This window comes from Benincasa hispida, chromosome 3 (genome assembly GCF_009727055.1).
Source record: "Benincasa hispida cultivar B227 chromosome 3, ASM972705v1, whole genome shotgun sequence".
Lineage (NCBI taxonomy): Eukaryota > Viridiplantae > Streptophyta > Magnoliopsida > Cucurbitales > Cucurbitaceae > Benincasa > Benincasa hispida.
Window position 1 is genome coordinate 40,960,453 of NC_052351.1, and position 18,022 is coordinate 40,978,474.

The 18,022-nt window shown below is 36.2% G+C and overlaps 1 protein-coding gene across 1 annotated transcript; it reads left to right on the forward strand.

Annotated features, from left to right (window-relative positions):
• The first annotated feature begins 2,513 nt into the window (after window positions 1-2,513).
• On the forward strand, window positions 2,514-5,141 carry LOC120074204 (cold-regulated 413 plasma membrane protein 2-like). Its single transcript, XM_039027255.1, has 4 exons — window positions 2,514-3,147; window positions 3,251-3,358; window positions 3,459-3,529; window positions 4,649-5,141. Exons 1-4 carry the CDS (start codon window positions 2,972-2,974, stop codon window positions 4,900-4,902), a joined length of 609 nt encoding a protein of 202 aa, XP_038883183.1. The 5' UTR covers window positions 2,514-2,971; the 3' UTR covers window positions 4,903-5,141.
• The last annotated feature ends 12,881 nt before the right edge of the window (window positions 5,142-18,022 follow it).

Here is an 18,022-nt window from a genome sequence, read left to right on the forward strand (position 1 = left end):
GGGTAATGGATAAGTGACACATGGGTAATGGATAAGTGACACATGGCCAATGGAGACTAATAATGGTCATCTACATTACACATAATTTAACATATTTATAATATCTAGTTCATTTTTAGAGACATTTTATTCCATCCTTAGTTTCATTTAGTAAAGGTCCAAATATCATACTTAACTTGTATCAAAGGTCTAAAATATCATGTTAGTCTATATATTATTTTATTTTGTTTTATTTAAGTCACTCTACTTTTAATTATCCAATTTTAGTTCAGGTACTTAATAAAGTTTAAATTTAGTCCTATAAAGTTATTTTTTAAAATAAAATTTGGTCAAATAATAATGGTAATTTTCATAAAAAAAGATACTATGTGAATATACCTCCCTGATTTATTTTTCTAAAAAACCCTGCACATATAGACTATTTTTTTCAAGACTAAGACTATTTTGTTTTGGAAAAAAAATCAATCAATAAACTAATTATATAGACTAATTTTAAGATTTATTGAAAGTACAAAAAACTAAAATTTAGTACTTAAAGGTATAGGGAAGAAATCAAAACAAACTTCATAGTATAGAAATCAAAATTGGTATTTTTATCTTTCATAAAATATTCATAAACAGTATATTATTTGAACCAAAGTGTAAATATGGTATTCCTTTTCAAAATAAGATTAGAATATATTACACTTTTTTTAAAAAATTATGTAGTTCATAGTTGAATTAGATATTGATTAAAGTAAATCATAATGGTAAAAGGTAGTCGGAATTGTTTATGGAGGAGTAAATTTCACTCGATGAAACCCTAATACAACCAGCTTAATATAATTAACAGCGGAATCAGCATTTTTTTTTTTTTTTTTTTGTGGGGGATCAAAATGTATATTAGTTATAGAAAACAAAATTAATGGAAAATTATTTCAAAGGGTAAAACTGTTGAAAATATTTACAAGATATAATAAAATTTTAGAACGATCAATGATAGACATTAATAGACTTCTATCAGTATCTATCAATATTAATGACTATCAATGTCTATCATTGATAGTTTTATAATTTTATTATATTTTGTAAATATTGTGATTTATTTTTCTATATTTAAAAATAATTCATTATTAATTTGTATTGAAATATTTGTTAAACCTTTTCTTTTCAATCGTTGAATTTAATTATAAAACTTTTTTAATTTGCCTACAAGTTTACTCCACTTTAAAAAGTATTTAATAGTCCACTTTCAAAATTGTGTATAATAAATCTTGAACGAAAATTTTCAATAGGTCATTGAAAATTCCAAAAAAAAAAAAAAAACTCTTTTGGTCCTTAGATTTTAGTCTAATTTCTATTTGGATTTTAGATTTCAAAATGTTACATGCTTGTCGAGTTTTAAGTTTAATTTTCATTGGTTTCCTAGATTTTAAAATGTTACATTTTTACTTTAGAGTTTTGAGTTTAGTTTTAATTTGGTCTCTATGTTGCAATATTTTACACTTTTATCCTTGAATTTTTACTAATGATCATTGTGGTATTTGTCAAATTTTGGTTAACTAATTTAAAATAATTATGATGTAAGACTCTCTTTAATAAATAGACATCAAATCTTAGTGAAAGCTATTTAATTATAATTCTTTGAATTAATTAGTAGAAATTGACACCAAGGTCTAAAAGTGAGTATTTAAAGAAAAATCAAAGTTAAAAATATAAATTTTGAAGTCCTAAGAACCAAATGGAAATGAAACTCAAAATTCAAAGGGTAAAAATGTAATATTTTAAAGACCAAATAGAAATTGTAGTCAAAGCTTAGGGGTAAAAGTTAGGGATAATTGCTAATATAACAATCAAATTCAAAGTATTTGTAGTTATAGCATAATACAAAATAATTTGCAAATATAACAAAATTTAGATTCAATATACATAGTCTATCAATGATAGACCATATTGCCAATAGAAGTATATCGATGATAGAGTCTATCACTAATAAGAGTTTAATAATGCTAGAATCTATCACTGATAGATCTTGCTATGTTTGCAATTCTTCTAAAATATTGCAATGCACTTAATTATTAGTCTTAAAAATGTTACTCATTGCACCCTAAAAGTTAAACTTTTAAAAAGCCAAGACTAAATGAAAATTATACCCAGGACTTAAGAACTTAAAATTTTTTTCAATTTAAAATTAATCAATCTATTGGATATAAAATTGAATATTAAACCTTACAGAACTCTATACTTTCAATTTGTGTTAGTAGGTATGTGAGTTTAAGGGGAAAAATCAAATTTTAACATCTTTTAACGACACATCCAAATCATCCTTTCTTTTTATGGATCTCGAATCCCGACCAAGACAAAAATAATAATAATAATAAGTTTTTAGTTGATGTAGGTATAAACAATAGAATGAGTATAGTTAAAATGAGAAAAGTGTTCGTACTATCAAATTCGAATAGTTTCTTAACTTCACGTATTGTCTAAAAAGGTTCCTATGTTTATAGGTATGCACTGAAATGAGTAGGGGAAAAATGGTGTTATTTGTGAAAGATGGAAAATTTTGAGTGTTATTAACACAACTTTTTTTTTTCATGCCAAGACACTTCATTTCCCTATACCTTAAACAGATGTGAGAATAACTTGGCCAAAGAAGAGGAACAAAAGTGAAGTGAGGATATGAATATAGATGACCAAGTAAGCCTAGAACTTGGGTGGTGATGGCTCTCAGTCAAACCCGAAAACCAATCTGATCCGAAACTTCATACCGTTTGGCATTCTCTAAGACTAACTTTGCTGAAAACAAGGAGCCTGACCAATCCCCGTTACATTTTCCTATTACCCACTTCCTTTGAATTTGAAACTATAAAAATGCATTCCAGGTGTTTGTAGAAATGCCGCACTCACTCTTCCACTTCCTTCTCTCTTCTTTCTCAGAACTTTCTCATTTGTCGTTTCCTTGTGACACTTTCTTCTGGACCCAAAAGCCGAAATGGGGAGGATGGCATACTTGGCTCTAAATAGTGATCCTCTAATGGAGGAGTTGATTAATTCTGATATCAATGAGCTTAAAATTGCAGCCACCAGGCTTCTTGAACATGCCACCAAGCTCGGTGGAAAGGGCCTTGGCACTTCTTTTTTCAAATGGCTTGCCTCCTTTGCTGCCATGTGAGTGCTTTATTTCTAATAAAATGGCTTTGTTTTGCTTCATTACTTTAGTTTCCTTCTCGAGACAGTTTCTGAGATTCTAAAATTTAACATAATTATGCAGCTACTTGTTGATTTTGGATCGCACAAACTGGAGAACGAACATGCTTACTTCACTTCTTGTTCCCTACATTTTCTTCAGTCTTCCTCAAGGGATTTTTGACTTATTGAGGTGATAGTCACTCTCATTTCCTTGCTGGTTTAATTCTTAAGCTTTATCCAATTGTATTCGAACGTTAACAAATATTGTGGTTCTTCTTGATTTCCTTAAGAGGGGATGCTGGGAAATGGATTGCCTTCGTCGCAGTGGTATTAAGGCTCTTCTTTCCACGACATTTCCCAGGTAAGCAGCATGGTCTTTGTTAGTTTTACTTGCACCGCTTGCTTATTCATCAGTATCCTGTTGTTGTGTATGATTAAGGGTTGTTTTGGATTTATGATGCATTTCAATAATTAACTACAAAGAGGCATTTGTCAATCAGTATTTTTCTTCAACCTTGTATTTGTTGAGGTGAACACGATGTAATTGTTTAAACTCGACATAGCGAGTGCTTGATAGAGAATGTGGCTCTGCTCTATGACATGCTAATGCAAGAAAAAACTTCAGGTTTAATTTTTTCCCCTTTCCCTAAACTTTTACCCATTTGCCTCCTTTAACTTGTAATCTCTCCCTATTTTCGTCCCTTAGACCCTATTGATTAACCATTTGGTTTTTTTTATCTTTAATTTTTGAGAATCAAGCGAATCAAGCAAAAAAAAAGTAATTTTTAAAAAATTATTTTTGTTTTTAGAATTCAACTAAGAATTAACACCTTTACTTTAGAAAGATACAGACTAAACATTTTTTTTTTTTTTTTAGTTTTGAAAATTAAGCCTATAAACACTCATTCCACTTCTAAACTTTATGCTTTGTTATCTTCCTTTTACCAATCTTTTCAAAAACCAAATCAAGTTTTGAAAACTAAAAAAAAGTAGTTTTTAGAAATTTATTTTTGTTTTCAGAATTTGATTAAGAATTAACTCTTTTTATTTTAGAGAAATACAAACCTACCAAGCAAGTTAGAAAACTAAAAAAAAAAGTGGTTTTTAAAAATTTGTTTTTGTTTATAGAATTTGACTAAAGAATTAACTCTTTTTCTTTAGAAAGATGCAAATCTTTATAAAAGACGAAGAGTGAATAAGCTTAATTTTCAAAATCCAAAGAGTTACCAAACGGGGACATTAACTTGTAGAACCTCAATACAAGTCAAATGAATGGCATTGCATCACATTTTCAATATATATATATAGAAAGAGAGCACTTCGACAACATGTAGAGTGAGAATTTGAAGTACCATTGATCTTTTGGCCAATTTTATGTCTTAAACAGTTGAGTTATACTTACGTTGGCCATATCTTAAATAACTAGGTTACAACATGGGGTACATGTAAAAAAAGAAGGTTATGATGTTGGTTTTTGCAGATTGGTTGGAGATTCCAGGGTCGTTGATTCTGCTTCTAGTGGCAACACCAGGGTTCTTTGCACACACATTGAGAGACCACTGGGCTGGGGTGCTCATATGTTTGATAATTGGATGTTACCTTTTACAAGAGCACATTCGTGCATCTGGTGGCTTCAGAAACTCTCTTACTCAAACCCATGGAATTTCCAACACTCTCGGCATCCTCCTCCTCCTTGTCTTCCCTGTTTGGGCCATGATTGCTCGTTTCTTCTAGCTCTATACAACTCTCTCCCTTCCCATTTCTTCACTTTGCAGCACACCCTTTGCAGAACTGAAGTTAAAAGATTTTGTAACTTCTTTTTTCTTTTTTGCTTCTTTTCTTTTTACCCCTCTTCATTTATATACCATCAATATGAGAAATTGAGAGTTTTTTGCACTTATCACTGCCTATACTTTTGTTTTCTTCTTTTGATTCTTTTTCCAAATAGTACCTTGCTTTGTAGGTTGAGAAAGAATTAATGCAGGGTCTGATAAAGAAAGCTCTACCGATGGCTTGTGTTATAATTTTGGATAATCGTTGAGATGTAATTATATTTGAGCAAACATCAATAGAACTGCCCATCGGAGAGAGCTCTAATGGATTTATCAAGGATTAGAGAAATCTGTGATTTAGAAAAGAAAAAGAAAAAGTTAAAAGGGTTTTTGATACCTTCCTTAGCATTAGGCTCAAAAGTGGCTTTACACGGTTTCTGTCTGCTTTCAATTCATTATTGCTCAGATATAGTTTCTTCAATGCAATCTAAATGTGGTTTTACACATTCGAAATGTGAAAGCCACAAAATACTGGTTAAAGTAGTTCGCTAAAATTAATTGTCTAATTTGATCTTATTCAGGATTTGTTATAACTACTCGGTTTTTTAAAACTACACTTCGTTTTCTACAACTTCTTTACTATGCTTTCATCTTTTCTTTAACTAAACAATTTAATTCTTAATCAGATTTCAAAAACAAAAACTAGTTTCTAAAATTTACCTTGGTTTATAAATACTCCTAAAATTAGATAACCAATAAAGAAATCAATCAATAGAAATAATGTTGTTAAACTTTAATTTTCAAAAATAAAATTCTAGGACAAAATCATTATCAAACGAGATTTAATAATTTTAATTAAACTAATAAACCAGTTATGTTGTTATTAACACGTGTTGAATAAAGGGAAGAGCTCTTTCTATTCAATATGAATGAGAAACTCCACTTAAAATAAATACACAAGTGTAGAAACCTCTTTACATAAGGGTCTACTTATGAATAGAAGGTTATAACGAACTGGTTATTACAAGAAATATCAAAGAATTAACAAAAATACAATTGATCTGTTAATTACAAAAGTCTAATACTCCCTCTCAAGTTGGATGGTGAATGTCAATAACTCCCAACTTGACAGCTGAGATAAAACAAAGTAGGAAGGAGCTTTTGTAAACATATCTGCAAGATGAAAACTCGAGCGGATTGGTAGTATTTTGAGAAAACCTTCAACGACCTATCCCTAACAAAATGAATATCGATCTCTATGTGTTTAGTCTGTTCATGAAATGTGGGATTGAAAGCAATTGTTATGGCAGCTTGGTTATCACAAAACATTATTGCTAGCAACAATTCACTTGTAACTTAAGCCAATGCTCTATATTCAACCTCTGTTAAAGACCTTGAAAATGTGGACCGCTCTTTCAACTTCCATGAGACTAAGAAGTCTCCTAAAAAAATACAAAAGTCAAAAACGGATCGCCTAGTATCAAGGCAAGCTCCCAAATCAGCATCTACAAATGCCTTTAAAAGAAAAGTATCTATTGGTTTGATCATGATTCCTTGCCCACGTGACTGGTTTAAGTACCTTAAAAAGTGATGAGTTGCATTCAAATGAACATTTGTTGGCTTTTGTAAAAAATGACTTAGACGATGGACTGCAAAACATATATCTAGCCGAGAGATTTGCAAGTATAAAAGTCGTCAAATCAATCTTCTATAACAAGTGATGTCTTCTTCAGCTAAAACAGTGTCATTCTTCTTCGAAAGTTTGAAATTAGGATCCATAGGGAGTGAGGATGGTTTTGCATCAAGATAACCTATATCCTCAAGATTTGTAAGCAATATTTTCTTTAGGATAGGACTAAACCTTGTTGAGAACGAGATAGTTCTAGTCCCAAGAAATATTTGGCTTGGCTCAAGTCCTTTAGTTTGAAATGCTCCTTAAGAACATTCTTTATAGAACTAGTAAGATATCGTTAGCATCAAGTTCAGTAGATGAAGATCTAGTTAGCAAGATATTGTCAATATATGCTATTAAGGCAACAAATGTTGGTTCACTGCCACGAGTAAAAAGGGAACAATCTGACCTTGATTAGATAAATCCATGATTAGACAAGGTAAAAGAGAATTTGAGAAACCATTGTCTTGATGCCTGTTTAGGACCATAAATTGATCCATTCAAATGACAAGCAAGCTTCTCCCACTTATTAGGAACTTCATTAGTCTTATAACCTAAAGATAGGGACATGTAGACTTCTTCAAACAAATCTCCATTCAAGAAAGCGTTATTGATACCCATTTGGACAAGAGGCCATTGAAAGGAAATCACATGAGTTAGGAAAAATTTAACAACGACAATTTAGCTACAAATGAAAAAGTGTCAAAAAGTCAATTCCTTCTTGTTGATTACATTCTTTTGCAACAAGTTGTTGGGGATGATGCCCTAAACTCTCGTTGGGTCTTATAGTTTGTAAACACTGTATTGAACAAACGTTTGTGATGTAATAATTCATGATATTTTCTTCACTATTGTCTATGGAACATTGAATGTTTTAATTGCTTTACCAAAAACCAATAAATTAAAATCTTTGGTCGTCGTTGTAAATTAAGCATGTATGTGGAGACATAAAGATGGATCATGTCTTAAGTGATAACCAAAATGGTCGGTAGTATATGGATATAGGAGGGAAACCTTATCCTGGTAACGCTACGGATGCGGCACGCTTTGTATAATAATTACAAGTGTTGTGATTTGCTACAGATGGTCTGATCCTGATCATTCATGTGGAGATATGCGAGCGAAGGCGTCATATACAAAAGATTTTGTATAAGTTCGGACCACAAAATGTTAGAGTCTCGTTATATAATGTCATTCATGACAGAGACTTCACTTCACTAGGATGACCATAGGTAACATGACCTCAATCCTGAGTAAGTTGGGAACTCCTACCTTTGAGCGCAGTCTTTTGATTTACATGACCTCAATCCTGAGTAAGTTGGGAACTTCACTTCAGTGGCCAGATCGCCGACTCAAACCTACTATTTTGGGGATTCGTCTAATTTGGGAGCTGGGAACTCAGCTACACAAGATGGAATTCACTCCTTCCTCGAAGCAGGGGTAAGTAGATAGATTGCTCCCTTAAGGGCTGATTCCGGAGCTTGAACGATGTGGCGCCACACACCTTCTCATGGCTCGAGAGGTGTCCACACATAGTAGGACTATGTTGTATTGTTCATTAGAGAGATCAGTGGTACTTAAAGATTTAGATATAACTACAAGGGCAAAACAATAAATTGGCCCAACTGTACTTACAAGTATTTGTGAAGGGTTATCATACTGATGATTGGTTATATCTGATGGACACAGAAATATATCTGTGGTGAGAAAAGTGTAGTCTTCGATCTTTAGTAGAATACCTGATAGTTTACGGATGGTGGATCTCGTGGCTAAAGAGTTTAGTCAGCTATTCATGTACCGTTGGAACTTCGAACCATAGGTCCATAATGTCCCCTTGGTAGCTCAATGGATTCAAGTTGAGAATCAGTTTTTGAGTCAGTTTGAAGTGTTCTAATTGACAAGAGGGAGTTCGATTATATATGATATGATTGAACTGATCAATTATATATGATATAGTTGACATCATGTATAAGATACATTAATTGGAGGAAAGTGATATAAATATGATTTATATCTAATGGAGGAGAAAAGGACTATGGTTCATATATTGCATATGATGTGATATGAAACCATAGATTATAAATATAAGTTAGAGGTAGAGAGCCTGATAGTAATTCCTTGCTGACCGAGGCTTTTACAGTGTGAATCTCTATTCAGTTCCCAAGATGTTCCTGCTTCCGCAAGCGTCGGCCCTCTCTCTATCCTTGAAGCTTCTGATGCTCTCCCAAACTTACCGGAACGATCTGTCAGCACAACCTCCTCTCTCGCGTCCGCCTTAAAACGAAAGAAAACTATGAACAAGGACGTGCGAACTGATTAACTGATCAATCGATTAACCTCTTTTCTGAAGGATGCCCTTGGTATTTATAAAGCATCTAGGGTGAAAGTCGACTTCTCTCTCATGGTTGTACAGATGGGACGGATTTAATTCCTGACTGATGCGCCGAATATTTGTCACCGAAAAACTGAATGTACTTGTGATCATTATCGGCTATCAACTTAATTCGGATTCGACTGTCGTCAGCTTTCTGTCCCATCGCGATTAATTAGCCTTTCACCCAGATGCGCTCACCCTGTTGCGCTGACCAAGTTGCGGCGATCCTTCTCGGGCGAATATTTGCGAACACGATCACTGCAAAGCCTTGTGGTAATGCTGCGCTCGACCAATGATTTCCTATGATCGCAATTTCCGCCTTGCGTCATCGCATATTCTGCACAAAAATCAACTGTTCTAATGCGATGAACGCATGCGACCGCAATATTATGAAATTGATGCTTAATGGACGCAATTTAACATGTTTTATCAATGCAAGCCAACATTGTTTAAGAACTTAGTACTATGATAACGTGCATTTCTACCCGTTATCACACCCCCAAACTTAAACAATGTTTGTCCTCAAGCATAAGCTAAAGACTTCCTTTAGCAAGTCAACCACACTGTTCTTTTCCTAGATTTCTCAAGGATACTTCGTTCAAATCCTATATACCAAAATTTCCTTAAGTCTTATTCAAGTCTCTTTTTAAAATATTTCTAAGATCTAGAGACTGCAAGCTAACCTTCAAAAGAACTTTACTAATTTCCGGAACATCGCATGAATTATTTCAAAAAGAAAATTTTCCACCAGGGTGTCACATGATTTTATCTTTGCATATTTCTTGACATTGTTATTTTTTTCTGACCTTGCGTTGATCCAAGTGTCTTGCCTTCGTTTTGGCTTGCCCCCACGTGTGTCATGCGGACATCCAACTACGAGAATACACTCTTTCTCAGACTAAACTCATACCTACTTGGCAGCAGAGTTTCGGTCATTTATTTATGCGTTGATCCTGGTGACTTTCGTTTTGGTTTGCCCCCACGTGTGTCATGCGGACATCCAACTACAGGTAAGTGCCTTTCACAACTTAACTCTTATCAACATGGGTTTCCCATTGCGTTAACAGTGGAGTTGTTATTCTTAAATTTTTTCCTTTTTTTATTTTTTCTTTAGAGATAGTAAGGTTAAAAATAAATATCTCACCCCCAAATTTAAAATACGGCAATGTCCTCATTGCCAGAAGATTGAGATAAGCAATGCAATGTTTGTAGAAAGCTTCATAAAGAGAGTTTGAAAGAAAGCTAGCAAACCCCTAACTTCTAGAAATATTTTATGAGGTGACTATCTTAAAGTTAAGATGACTTTAGTATATACGAAAGAAATAGAAGCATGTTTTTCATTATTGAAATCATACTTGGCAAGAAAACAGCATGCGGGAATTACTAAATTTATCTATGTCAAATGATTGCGGTAATCAAAGAGGATGCGTTGATAAAACTTTTAAAAACTAACATGCGATGCGATAGCGCAAAATTTGAAATAAAAATAAAGAAGAATACACCCCCAAATTTGCGTTATCGCCTGCATTGTGTATTGACGTATCCATCTTTGTTGCGATCTCTCTTCTTTGGATTGCGGTGACGGAGTGAGATAATTTGCTGCTTCATGTAACATCTCCGCAATCCTGTGCCTTAATCGTTGTAAACAAAGAGAGAGAGGGTCAAATTATTTTAACAAAACAATAATATATTATAGAGAATAAGAACAGTGTAGATAGATAGTCAGTATAACAAAGTAATTGCGATAATAGATAATAACGAGTAAGATAAAAGTTCATAAAGTAATGATGCAAGAAAAAGGATGCTCAAAAGAGTTGCGTCCCTGATGAGGTTGAATCATATAATACTCAGGGACCACTTATTCCAGACTGGTTTGTTCACGTTCATGGTGGCTTTTCTCTCTTTTCTTTGTCCTCTAGGACCTTACTGCCTTAATCCGGAGTTTTTTTCCCATGAATGCTCATTACAACTTCCTCTTTATGCACATCAATTTGAGCGCGACTAGTTGAAAGGAATGGTCGTCCCAATATGATGGGCACATCTTCGTCCGCTTTATAATCCAAAATGAGAAAATCTACCGGTAGGATGAATTTATCGATTAAGATTACGGTATTTTTCAACCCTCCTTCAGGGTGTATTGAGATCTATTTGTGAGCAGGAGAGTTTCCTTTGTGGGCGTGAGTGTGCCAGCATTCAATTGTTTGAAAATTGATAGCGAAATTATGTTTATACTTACCCCAATATCGCATAGTGCTTGGCCACTGTAGATCCCTTTGATGGAGCATGGTATCGTAAAGATTCCTGAGTCGCCCATTTTCGGTGGGATCATAACATTTTATGTTGTGGCCACTATTGTGATCTTTTCTTCATCATTTTGTTCCTCTTTCAATCTTTGCGGAGTTACTAGTGGTTGAACTTCTTCTGTCTCAAGATCTAAAGGCTTAAAGGTGGACGCAACTTCAGGGTCTGTTTTCTCAAGCTTTTCTAAACTATAGGTCAACGGGTCCTCGGTTGTCACCGCATTCAAGTTGGTCACAATGGGCTTCTCCCCTACTTCCGCAGTCATGTTGTCGCTTAGCAAGGAGACTACTAAGTATTGTTCCTTCTCGTTACCCCCAGCATTGCGAGGGAGCTTAGTTGAGCTCAGTAACGCTCCTTGCAGTCTATTTTTCAGCTCACCCACAATTTGTCCCATTTGAANCAGCATTGCGAGGGAGCTTAGTTGAGCTCAGTAACGCTCCTTGCAGTCTATTTTTCAGCTCACCCACAATTTGTCCCATTTGAATTTCGAGATTTCTAATGGATGTAGCTTGATTCTGAAGCACTGATTTGTTTTTCTCAATGTATTGCTTCAACAAGCTCTTTAAGCATGAAGATTGCGGTGTTTGTGAGCTACTAGCTTTGCTATACGTTAGACCGTTGTTTTACGGGAAAAACCCGGGTGGCTCTCCTTTTTGTACCACAGGTTGAAAGATTTATTGTTGATTTTTTCATGCAAAAAGCTTACGTGTAATTGCAGGCGAGCTGAAAAATAAATGGTGGTTGTTAGGTTCACACTTACACAGGGTCACACTTACGCAAAATTGTTAAAGATTAACAGTTCTAGACCAAATAAATGGTGGTTGTTAGGTTCAGTTCCAAGAGTTGGTTCTGCCTAATGGTTGAGATGGTCTCATCAAAATGAATGGGCATCTGATCACCCCACTGGTGACATTTGACCTGCCTCGCTGGACATCATTGCAAAATAGAAGTCTAACACTTAAGGTACTTGGAAACTGTTTTGCAAAATTAATTGGTTAAAATGTGGTTTAGCAAAATCTAATAAAAGTTTTGTTCGTTTTTCAGCAACAAGCTTTGAAAATGGCCACATCCACAATTGCTTTGTTTGGCGCTGAGAAATTAACTGACGATAATTTTTCAACATGAAAACACATGATCATGAAAATTTTAATCATCGAGGATCTCATGTTTGCTCTTACGAAGGCATGTCCTCTTATTCCAGCTCCTAATGACGCTCGAAATGTTCATGAGACATATGAGCGATGGACACAGGCAAATGAGAAGGCCTGAGCCTATATCTTAGCAAGTCTTAATGACATCTTGGCCAAGAAGCATGAGCCCATGGTCTCAACACGTGAGATCATGGAGTCTCTGCAGGGGATGTTTGGACAACCATCTGAATAGCACAAGCACGAGGCTCTTAAGTATATATTCAACTCCAAAATGGAAGAAGGCACCTCTGTTTGTGAACATGTGCTTAACATGATGGTCCATTTCAATGTAGTAGAGTTGAATGGGTCTACCATCGATAAGGGCATCCAAGTTAGCATAATCCTGCATTCTTTACCGGAGAGCTTCCTGCATTTTGTTAGTAATGTGATTCTTAACAAAGTGAAATACACCCTTACAACACTCCTCAACGAGTTGCAAACCTACCAATCTTTGCTAAAAAGTAAGGAAAGGAAGAAGGCTGAGGCAAATATTGCTTCATCTTCAAGGACGTTCCATAGAGGTTCGGCATCAGGAACGAAGTTTGCACCTTCTACTTCTAACTCTGCAGAGGGGAAGAAGAAGAATGGTGGTAAGGGGAAAGGGAAAGTGTCTGCTAACCCGCCACCTGTCGCCCCAAAAAGGCGTCCGCCACCGGTTGAAAAGGGAAAATGTTTCCACTGCAACCAGGATGGACACTGGAAAAGGAACTGCCATCGCTGGCTGAAGGAAAGGAAGGCTGCCAAGGCTAAGGTGAAGGCAGATAAAGGTAAATATAATTTACTTGTACTTGAAACTTGTTTAGTGGAGAATGATGATTCTGCTTGGATAATTGATTCGGGCGCCACTAACCATATTTGTTCTTCTTTTCAGGGGATTAGATCCTAGCGACAACTGGAGGCTGGTGAGATGACGATGCGAGTAGGCACTGGGCATGTTGTCTCAGCTATGGTAGTGGGAGGGATCCAGTTAACTTTACAGAATAGGTTTCTTGTTTTAAATGATGTATATATTGTTCCTGAACTTAAGAGGAACCTTATTTCTATAAATTGCTTCTTGCAATGTAAATACACTATTTTGTTTAATGTGGATAAAGCGTTTATTCATAAAGATGGTGTTAATATTTGTACAGAGTATCTGGAAAGTAACTTGTATGTGCTAAGATCGTTAGCCATAAGTTACCTCCAAAACACAAAATTGTTTAAAACTATCATAACTCAATCTAAACGTCAACGCATTTCTCCAAAAGAAAATTTCCAACTTTGGCACCTTCGACTAGGGCACATCAATCTCAATAAGATTGAGAGATTGGTGAAGAATGGACTTTTAAGTGAGTTAGAAAAAAATTCTCTTTCGATGTGCGAATCTTGCCTTGAGGGTAAAATGACTAAAAGACATTTTACTGGAAAAGGTTATTGAGCCAAAGTGCCTCTTGAGTTAGTACATTTTGACCTTTGTGGTTCTATGAATGTTCGAGACCAATGTAGCTATGAGTATTTTATCAGTTTTACTGATGATTACTCTAGGTATGAGTATGTTTATCTTATGCAATGGAAGTCTGAATCCTTTGAAAAGTTTAAAGAGTTCAAGGCTGAAGTTGAAAACGCATTGGATAGATGGGTTAAAACACTTCGATCGGATCAAAGTGGAGAGTTTTTGAACTCGAGATTCGAGGACTATTTGATAGAACATGGAATCGTTTTCCAACTCTCAGCATCGGGTACACCTCAGCAAAATAATGTAACGGAGAGGAGAAATAGAACCTTGTTGGGCATGGTTTGTTCGATGATGAGTTACGATTCCTTACCGAACTCATTTTAGGGTTTCAAAGTGGAGACTGCGGTATACATACTCATTTATCTTCCTTTCAAGAGTGTTGCAAGAACACCTCTAGAGTTGTGGAATGGGCATCAAGCTAGTTTACGTCATTTCCGCATTTAAGGTTGCCCTGCATATGTGCTTGAGGCAAATCCCAAGAAGTTGGAACCAGGATCGAGGTTATGCCTCTTTGTAGGTTACCCCAAAGATACACGAGAGGGTTATTTTATGATATAGGGTATTTGTTTCCACGAACGCTACTTTCCTGGAAGAGGATCATATTAGGAAGCACAGTCCACGAAGTAAAGTCATGATGCGTGAACTTTCCAATGAAACTACTGAAACTTCAATAAGAGTTGTTGAAGAGCCTGCATCATCAGCAGAGTTGTTGATGGTAGTTCAACTAATAGGTCAGTTCCACCTCAAGAGTTGAGGGAACCTCGACGCAGTGGGAGGGTTGTGGACCCGCCCGATCGGTATCTGGGTTTCACAGAAATCCTTGCTATGGTAGCAGATGGCGACGTTGAGGATCCATTGTCTTATCAGAAAGAAATGGAGGATGTAGACTGGGATAAATGGGTCAAGGCCATGGATCTCGAGATGGAGCCAATATACTTCAACTCAGTATGAGATCTTGTAGATTAGCCTGATGGAGTAAGACCTATAGGTTGTAAATGGATCTACAAGCACAAATGGGGTGCTAATGAGAAGGTGCAAACCTTCAAGGCTCGACTTGTGGCAAAGAGTTATAGCCAGATAGAGGGAGTCGACTATGTGGAGACTTTCTCGCCTGTTGCCATGTTAAAGTCGATCCACATCCTCTTGTCCATTGCAGCTTATTATAATTATGAGATCTGGCAAATGGACATCAAAACAACCTTTCTGAATGGCCATCTTGAGGAGACCATTTACATGGTGTAACCAAACGGATTCATAGCCCAAGGTCAAGAGCAAAGAGTTTGTAAATTGAATCGGTCCATTTATGGGCTAAAACAAGCGTCTAAATCTCGGAACATATGGTTTGATATTGCAATCAAGTCGTGTGACTTTGACCAGAACGTTGATGAACCTTGTGTCTACAAGAAGATCGTTAACACTTCAGTAGTATTCTTAGTGTTGTATGTAGATGATATACTACTCATTGAGAATGATGTAGGTCTACTGACTGCAGTTAAGAACTGGCTAGCGACCCAATTCCAGATGAAAGATTTGGGAAAGGAATAGTTTGTTCTGGGTATACAGATCTTTCAGGATTGTAAGAACAAAATCCTAGCACTGTCTCAGGCATCGTACATTGACAACATGTTGCTTAAGTACTCGATGCAGGACTCCGAGAGGGGCCTACTGCCATTCAGGCATGGAGTCACTTTTTCTAAGGACATGTGTCCTAAGAAGCCTCAAGAGGTTGAGGAGATGAGATATGTCCCATATGAGTCTACCGTTAGTAACTTGATGTACGCGATGTTGTATACTCGACTAGACATCTGCTACACTGTGGGCATAGTCAATAGGTGTCAGTCTAACCCAAGTCAGGGTTACTGGACCGCAGTGAAGAACAACCTCAAGTATCTTCAGAGAATGAGAGACTACATGCTCGTGTATAGATCTAGGGATTTGATCCTTACTGGATACACGGATTCTGAATTTCAGACTGATATAGACTCTCGCAAGTCCACTTCAGGGTCAGTCTTTACTTTTAACGGGGGGAGCTGTAGCATGTCGAAGTACTAAGCAGGGGTGCATCACCGACTCCACTATGGAGGTGGAGTACGTAGCGACTTGCGAAGCTGCTAAGGAGTTCATATGGCTCAGGAAGTTCTTGACAGAACTGGAAGGTTTTCCAGATATGTCTAGGCCCATTACCCTTTATTATGATAATAGTGAGGCAGTGGCGAACTCCAAGGAGCCTAGAAGTCACAGCGCTGCAAACACATAGAGCGAAAGTATCACCTGATCCACGAGATAATGCATCGAGGGGACGTAATTTTCATGAAGATCACTTTGGAGTACAATGTTGCTGACCCGTTTATAAAGGCTCTCACGGCTATAATGTTTGAGGGTCACCTTCAGAGCATGGGTCTACAGGATTGCCCGCAGCTGGACTAGGGCAAATGGGAGATTGCTCTGTGTGGACTTGGTTTATGGCAGAAGACGAAACAAAATACAATTGAAGGAACTCTAATACAAGAAAATCAATGAGCGGATGCGGATCTTTCCGATTTCATTGTGACAGAATTACCACACATTTATTCTAACAAACGGATATGCATTGTAACACTGATTATAAACATGCTTTAACAATTAAAAAAAATAAAATACTGAGTAAATGTGCCAGTGTAAGACAATCTTCACTCAAACTCAGTCTAGTGGAAGCGAACTCCTCTATGCTTCTTATCGCCCAGCAAACAGTTGACTAACAGCACCACGGTCGTCTATACGAATGGCAGCGTATGAACCAACAGCAGCCGGGGACGACACCACCACTCGAAGCCCTTGGTATTCTCAGAGTGAGAATCCAAAGAGTGGACTTTGATGGAATTAGTAGAGGGAGGAAGAAAAGATGATCGTGTTGAACGAACAAGCTAGTGGAAGATTGTAGAAGACTATCGTATAGTTGGGTGTTTGTCGTTTAGAAAAAAGGTATACGATCGTGTAGGTTTTGCTAAGCGATCACCTAGCAAATGGTAAACTATCGTTTAGATTTTCTCGGTGCGCTAAGTGATCGTTTAGTAAGAGTAAGCGATCGTTTAGTGCGCGGGTGTGCGATTGTTTAAAACGATGGGCGCTATCGTATAGGCTCTCAATGCTAAGCGATCGTAGCTTTTCACACCATGAGCGATTTTCTTGTGTGTCTTACAAAAATGAAACCAATTTTCATTTTATTCTTCAATTACAAGCACCAAATTCGATCTTCCCACTTTCGCACGATTCCGGAGAAATTCTCGACCAATTATGTCATAACCGCCTAATTAATTAAATAATGAATATAATCATATTATATTCTTAACCTATAGTTTGATATCACATATCTATTATAGTATTTTTTTTCCTCTACTTGATATAAATATATAAATCATATTTATATCCAATTTCCTCCAAAATAATGTATCTCATATATTTATCAATTATATCATATATAATTAACCAATTCAATTATATCATATATAATTGAACTCCCTCTTGTCAATTTGAACATTTCAAACTGACCCAAAAATTGATTCTCAACTTTATCAAATCTACCAAGGGGACCTTATGGACTTATGGCTCGAAGCTCTAACGGTACGTGAATAGTTGACTAAACTCTTTAGCCACGAGATCCACCATCTGTTAACTGTCAAGCATTCCACTAAAAACCAATAGCTAAACTCTTCTTACCACAGATATATTTCTGTATCTATCAGATATAACCAATCATGAGTACGATGACCCTTCACAAATGCTCGTAAGTACAGTTGGACCAATTTACCGTTTTGTCCCTGTAGTTACATCTCACTTCTTAAGTACCACTGATCCCTCTAATGAACAATACAACATAGTCCAACTATGTGTGAACACCTCTCGTGCCAAGAGAAGGTATGTGGCGCCACATCGTTCAAGCCCTGGAATCAGCCCTTAAGGGAGTCTATCTACTTACCCATGCTTCGGGGAAGGAGTGAATTCCATCTTGTGTAGCTGAGTTCTCAGCTCCCAAATCAGACGAATCCCCAAAGTGGTAGGTTTGAGTCGGCG

What these genes read in the sequence shown, in the direction of transcription:
- LOC120074204 (XM_039027255.1), top strand. Translation starts at nt 2,972, where the DNA reads ATGGGGAGGATGGCATACTTGGCTCTAAATAGTGATCCTCTAATGGAG. An exon ending in GGGATTTTTGACTTATTGAG is followed by an intron (nt 3,359 to 3,458) that starts GTGATAGTCACT and finishes GATTTCCTTAAG; the next exon opens with AGGGGATGCTGGGAAATGGA. An exon ending in CTTTCCACGACATTTCCCAG is followed by an intron (nt 3,530 to 4,648) that starts GTAAGCAGCATG and finishes TGGTTTTTGCAG; the next exon opens with ATTGGTTGGAGATTCCAGGG.